We start from the raw sequence: 7,330 nt of genomic DNA on the forward strand, positions 1-7,330 counted from the left end.
ATCAGAGTTTGGTATGCGTTGGCGGCTTTTAGGTTGCATTTTCTGCTAGAAGGCCTATTAATGAGGCTCTCTGGAGTTAGAATTCATTACCTTCACAACTACAATGAAACAAAATGTGTTGTTCTTTAACACATTAGGCGCGTCCTCAGCCTAATCTTTAGGTATCAACATCATTTCCCTATTATACGCTAAACAACTCATCCTCTTCATTATCAAGGAGTTATCATTTAGATGTTATGGCACTCTTGCTATCCACTCAAAAGGAATTAGATTCTCAGAACCTTGCAAGCATTATAGTTCAAGTTCAAAAATTACAACTTCTTATAGAAAGGATGTTCGGTCCTCAGGTGCTGGGGCTAAACATTTCATAACAGCTCCTGTCTCAGCCCTTTGGACAAATTTTTTAACCAGATCAGTGGGTGCAAAACATGAGAACCATCTGTCCAACTGTCCTGAAAAAAATTGTAAAATACAAAGCACAACAATGTAGCTTAACTATGAAATGTTCAGCATCAAGCCCCATTTATTACTCATCAGGAACCCAAAATTAGATTCCTGAGTATAAGAACAACTCTGAAGCTAAAGGAGAGAAATGCATCCCCTAAAAATTTTAGAATGTGAAAGTCAAAAGGAAAAACTTTCTACATTATGCTTCGTATGTGCAGAGGTTTTCAAATCCCATATAGTCCTTCTGCTCAATACTTTCAATCATGTTTACTATTCCCACCCCACCTGTTCAGAGAGAAGCAAAGTATTCAATATTCATGACGAAGAAATAAAAATCCATATCTAGGCTGAAGCATAATTAGATAAATACTATTCAATATATTAAGAAAATTGAAATAAGTATATGCCTATATCCAAAATGACACATACCTAGTGATATAGCACTGATAAAAATTGTGGCAGCCAGGATGAAGATGATCAAAGATGACCTCCCTAATATAGCGATCACCTTTCTTACCAAATGTTGTCCTACAAGGGCAGCAATGGTCGCAACAAGAATAAAGTAGAGAGCTGCAAGAAATATTAGAAAAAAAAAAAAAAAGATTACCTGAGTTGATTTTTGGAAAATAAAAATGATGTCCTTTGATTTTTTATGTCATTATTTGTGTGGTAGTACTCAACTCTACTTACCATAAGGAACTGGAAAACGTTTTAGAAGGTAATATTCTACGACAGACATGGATGAGGAAAATGTCATGGCAAAGGTGGCTGTGGCACTTGATACCTGCATGAATCAAAGTGAGGAGGTCAAATTCTAGCAAGAAAATTTACCATTGTTCACAAAATAACTTGAATGTCCGTTCTGAGGGGTTAATGTAAACATGGAAATCTTGTAGGATTGAATGTTTCATCATCCAACAACTTAATAAACTCTTTTTGAGTTTCCTGAGAAAGAAGATGGTCTGCTTCCTTACCTCCTTTTTTTCCCCTATATTTGATAATTAGATAGACAACAATTGGGGAGGGGGATTTTGAACTTTGGTTTTCCTAATAAAAGATAACTATAAGGCTCTTGGCTACTTCCCTTACCTCATTATCTGTTTCCAGTGGTATTAAACTAGGTGTACAGCAAATACAAACTTACTGCCTAACATAAATGTTACTGAAAGTTGAAGGAAAATCAAATGCACCTGAGGGGGGATTCCCAACTCCAGAAAAAGTGGACCCAAAATGAATCCTCCTCCAAGACCAAGCAACCCCCCGACTAAACCAGCTAATATGCCACAACAACAATAAAGAACCAGCTGGTGGACTTTCCAATTCGTGCCGCTTTCTCCCTTTGATGCAATCACTCTCTTTCCTTTGTATAGGTTAACAGCTTCATATGCACTCACTCCAAATGTTACTGGAATCTGAATGACAAAGAAAAGAAATAATCAATGAGATGCTCCGGGAAAAGATTTCAATTAGGATCGAGCTCATAGCTCATCTGTCAGTGCTTGGTTCCAACTCCCAACATGAGGCCGAGACTTCATTCCTAAAACTAAAAATAATTAAAAAAAAATGAAGACATTTGTTCTATTCTTATTGAAGTGGTGGAAGGTACCTGTAATAAGTTTAGTACCCAATATCCCACTGAACAAGTAGATGTGTAATTCTGAATCCAAATCATGAAAACCCCATCAGTCTAGCTCATTGATTCATAAAGCAAAGGAAAACTCCAATTATAGGCTTATATAAATTTAAGCACATAGCTGATGAAAACCTTAGCAATCTGCAGTGCAAGGATTATGACCCAGACAGCAAAAAGAACTCCAACTTCCTTCCAGTAAATATTGTCAAGCATAGACACCTGAGAAGGATAAAGGAGTCAGTCATGGAAACCATGAGTCAAGGAAGATTTAACTATGTAGTCTTACCCCTGACTTTTCAGATTGCTTGGTCTCTGAAGGAGTGTTATTGCTCGGGCCTCCCGGTAAAGGAGTGTATTCGACCTCTTCAATACCATTACCTAATTGAAAAACATGTTAGAGCAGGCAAGAATTCTTTAAGATACCAAAGATAGACCTCTTACACCAAAGAGAAAATGAGAGACCAACTCACCACTTTTTTCCAAGCGTCGAGCAGCTTCCTGAAAAAACGAGAAAAAAGTAAGAAACTGATTGAAGTATAAAAAAACTTTAAGTCAACCTAGAATATGATCAAATTTTTGACCCCACCTCTTTAACTATGGTTTCCTTTTTCCATGTTTCAACACCCTTAAGGAATGCCTTAGTTGAAGTAACTGCATGTAATTACAACTAGATCAGGGAAGTCATCCAAGAAGAACATATGGAGACTGCAATTCAAAGTTCAAACGATCATTACATAGGAAAATGATGATTAACAAGACCGTGATCATCCAGTCAGCAAAAACCACATTAAAAACAACTCCAATACTGATCCCCAGCATCAACATCGGTTGAAACAGAAGTGCAAGGTCATAGTCAATGACAGGCAGATCAAGTGTGGGATGCCTTTGCCTTAAATTATAGAAAACACTTGAAGCAGCTGCACCCATGATCATACCTGACCAAGCAAATGAAAGCACATAAAAATTCCCTCAGGTGTGATCAATAAGAGTATAGAATACAGAAAATTAAGGATCTAATAGTCCATCACTGCACCATTTCAAAATTCAAAGAATTAGTATTATTCATAAACAAGGTGGGATAAACAAAATCAAATAGCATACGCTGCTTCACTTCATCAGAAGGCTTATGATGGCAATTAGTCAAAAGGGATTAAATAAGCCTCAGTGTATTGACATTCAAGTAATAGAACTAGAAATCTTAAAAGATAATGTGACTCTAAGCTTCCAATCAGAAATTTCCAATGAATTCTGATGCAAGGTTTCTTAATAGCTTTCCAGTGACAACAATAACCCAGAGAGAGGAGAAACACCTATGATGTCAGTACTTACATTTAGACATCGCTGTTGATGATTTCTCATCAAACCCGATAATCAGGGTGAGCATAGGAACAAAAATGCCACCACCGCCAACGCCTCCCACGCTTCCAAAGGCTGCTCCCAAGAATCCTATTATGGTCCCAACCACAATTTTCCAGCCAAATTCCATTTCCTGTGAACCCAAACTCTCAAATTAATAATTTTCCCACAATTTTCAACATATTAATTACAATACAAAAACCAAAAAAGAAAAAAGGTATTCTAGAAGAGGAATAATTGAGTGTTTTACCACAGATAAATTCAAAAACATTAGTCATTGTTCTTTTATAGTGAGAAAGCATAGGAGACGAACAGATTCAACTTTGAATTCAATATGTTTTTATTTTGTTACCCTGAGAATGAGAGGATAATGAAAAACATATCAACTCATCTAGGACAATTAATCAAGAAACACATGTAATTGTTAAGACATCAAAAAAGTTGGACTTACCGGCCAAACATGTGTGTAACCCAATCGACCCTGTTGCCATAAGAAATTCAATACTTTCATAACAAAACCAGTCTCAACCTCTTCTTTTACATTGTTCCTTGAATCTTCTAGCTCTACACTTCCTTTTGCAGAAACCAAAACAGGAGCTATAAGCAGAAAACCAATCAAAACCATTTCAATCAATCCTGATCTCCACCATTCTGATCCAGCCATCACAAATTATATTCCCAGCTCCCTCCCCTTCAGAATATCAAGCTCTCTTTTTCACTTTTTCCTAAACCCACCAAAGCCAAAACATATGGAAGGATTAATAAAAATTCAAATTTGAACAAAACCCAGTTCTTAAATAAAGCTTTGCTCCACTTTTGAGTGTACTAGTAAAGTTTTAAGTCTCTTCCAAAGAAAAGGGGTACAGAAAAAGCCACTCTGGCTGAGCTTTTAATAAGGTACAACATACAAACAAAGGTGGAAGCTCAAAAAAAAGATCATAGTGTCAGCTTGGACTCGGTTGAAGTTTAGATTTGTATTGAAAATACTTAACAGTACTAGTATTATTATTATATTTGCTGTGTTGAAAAATGATAAACTATTAGCTGCACATGACATGAGTTGAGTGCATGACTGAGAACTTAGACAAACTCAAGAAGGGATATAGAGTTTGGTTACCTCAGGTTCACTTAGAACCGAGCGGTCAGGATTGAAAAAGTTTTTGTGACCTTAAATTAACTTTCTCTGGTGTTAGCTCTCTCTCAATATATAGTTGTCTCAATCTGATTTTCTACCGGTCGTTCTTCCCTCACTTTCATTTGTTGGTAAATATGAATTCGTATTATTATATGGCCGACGTTGACACTTACAGCAATTAAATTTATTGGATAAAATAAAAATAAAAAACTAACATGGCTAATCGTGAATTTTTTTTTTTTTTTAATGCCAACTTGACTTTTACAAAAACTGCCACGTGCTTGGTAAAAATTTATATTAAAGTCAGGTGTTATTTTACAAATTATTAATATGAAAAATGGTTATTGATAAATAAATAAATAAAAAGTAACTTACATTAAACAAGACCTAATAAAAATCACCTCATATTTTTTATGCGATATTCATTCTACAAATATAAATGTTTGTGGAGGTGGGGGTAAGGGCCGGGATTCAAGTCTCTGGGAAGGGAGTTTCACACACATATGAGGGTAAGGACCGGGATTCAAGTCTCTGGGAAGGGAGTTTCACACACATATGGGAGTAAGCGCCGGGATTCAAGTTTTCGGGAAAGGAGTTTCACACACATATGCATTTAGATTAGGCTAGAGTAGAATTCTATTTTGTAAAAAAAAAAAAAATAAATAAAATAAAAATTTATTTATAGAAATTTTGTAATATAATTCGTGACAGTAAAGTTACTAAAATTAAATCCGAACAAAGTACAAACGCTATCATAATTCATAAGCACACCTATCATGAGAGAGAACCAGCACCAACTGAGCATCTTCAGATAGACAACACAGCATAACACACACTATCAAAGCAAGCTAAGTAATTCAGACATGGGAACCTTTAATCAATAGTTCAATACACCAATTCTAAGTTCTAACCCGAAATCCAACAAATTCATAAGAAACCCATCTTAGAAAATCTGACAAAACACAAGAAATCCATGTCAGTCTTTCCGCTCCCTTGTGCTCCACATATGCAAATAGTAGTGGAGTTACATCCTTAAAAACCCCAAAAATCAGAGGCTTTATCTCTCTTGAGAATATCAAATCATTGCCCTCATTTTTTTTGTTTTACTCATAACAGTATTACAGTACAACAAGCAATTTAGTATAGAAACTATTCTTACCCACCATATAATACTCTATGGTTGTCAAAAAGAAAACCAAGAAAAGGGCAAGACGTAGGAAAAAAAAAAGCATTTGCTTTACCAGGGCAGTACGTTAGGCAGTTACTCACGACGGCGAAGCATAACCAGGTCAAGGTGCGTGCTTTACCAAATACTCAACAGCGAAACATAAGATAAGAAAAGAGAGAGAGAGAGAGATTTTCTCTAATCAGGACAAAAATCCTAAGAATCAAAATTAATGCTCAATAACCACAGGATTTTTTTTTTTTTTTTTCTTTTTTCTTTTGAAACCACTCAATAATCACAAGTTAAGGTGCTAAGTACCCGGATTGCACGTCTGCGTTCAGCGTTTTGATTTTTTTTTTTTTTTTAAGCACATGAACAGTAAAATCACATGAATTTACTGTACAAGATATAAAAATCACTGTTTACGTATTGTAGTAGAACTGTTCACGTATTTAAAAATATTAAAAATTGGTCTCACAGCACTTGTAGGCACACGATTTGCGTGGAACCGCAGTTGGGTTGGGTTCGCACGTAAATGGGCCCATACAATATCATTTGTAGAGAGTGGGATCGAAAGGCTAAGTCATGTTTACCCGGCTGTGGATTTCTTAAGATATTTATGCATGGTTCCAATTTCTTTTCCTTTGAAGCACCTCCCCTTTTTCCGTAGGACTGGAGGCCCCTTGTTTAGGTTACATATTTTTTCTTTTATACTCGCATGCGTTCAATTTCCTTCGTCCACGTGTAGGGTCGACCCTTTCAAGACTGATACTTGTCCCATCAGTTTTAGACCTGAGTTGTTGGGGAGTGGTTAAGTGGGCTAAAGGAACACGACTCTATGAGAGGCAAAGCTCTGTCTAGGACAGGTAGTATGGGCAGCCTTTCCTAGATATTTCAGATTTCTTACAAGATTATCCCTATGCCACTTTTGCCCCTTTCCTTAGTGTAGTTCTGGGCCAGCCGAGGGCTATACCCTCCTCGGCGGCTTCTCTGGCACATGGATGCTTTGCGTTATTGGGCTTGGACTACTATCTTCTTCGGCTTGGGCCTTAAGTCTTCCTGTGAACAGGTGGATCTGGTCCATCTGTTGTCGGGCCCCACAATAGCCCCTCAAAACCATGCTGTCCGACTCCTTAGTTGGATAGGAGGGTTTTGATAATACCGAGCATTTATAGCAGCTCATTAAATTCGGCCCTTGATCAACGTCGGCGACTTTTCACCTCCCCAAGGAATGTGCCGGTCCACGAGATGTTTCCCTCGATTTGCGCGTGATGCGTTTATACCGTTCGGTTATTCGTAGTGTGCTTTTAATATCTTCCTTTTACGAGGCCCCCCAAATCTTACAGTTACTGATAACGTGGGGGAATGGAATGAATGCGCATTTATTCGCAGATTTCCTTGAGGATCAGAGCGGGTTACGTGCCCCTGCTTTACTCCCTTCATGGCATAACATGTTGAAAGTGAGGGTTGGGAAGAAAGAAATGTCTCCGCCGCAGAAGCGCCGTGTCTTCATGAGGCTTATAACAGTAAGGTATGGGCACAGGAAGCACAAGTTCAGGAGAGTTTTCCATCTCCACCGAGGGAAAACGGCGTC

General features: G+C 37.4%; 1 protein-coding gene across 1 annotated transcript; it reads right to left on the reverse strand.

The window, feature by feature from the left end:
- Positions 1-491: 491 nt before the first annotated feature.
- Positions 492-4,715, reverse strand: LOC126725458 (sulfite exporter TauE/SafE family protein 3-like). The gene is made up of 13 exons (XM_050430213.1): positions 4,554-4,715; positions 3,888-4,161; positions 3,410-3,569; positions 2,815-3,015; positions 2,667-2,731; positions 2,551-2,578; positions 2,367-2,458; positions 2,213-2,299; positions 2,054-2,104; positions 1,638-1,859; positions 1,138-1,231; positions 877-1,017; positions 492-732 (listed from the first exon to the last, which is right to left on the reverse strand). The coding sequence occupies exons 2-13, from the start codon at positions 4,098-4,100 to the stop codon at positions 647-649; spliced, it is 1,440 nt and encodes a 479-aa protein (XP_050286170.1). The 5' UTR covers positions 4,101-4,161; positions 4,554-4,715; the 3' UTR covers positions 492-646.
- Positions 4,716-7,330: the final 2,615 nt, after the last annotated feature.

This window comes from Quercus robur, chromosome 5 (assembly GCF_932294415.1).
Source record: "Quercus robur chromosome 5, dhQueRobu3.1, whole genome shotgun sequence".
Taxonomy (NCBI): Eukaryota; Viridiplantae; Streptophyta; class Magnoliopsida; order Fagales; family Fagaceae; genus Quercus; species Quercus robur.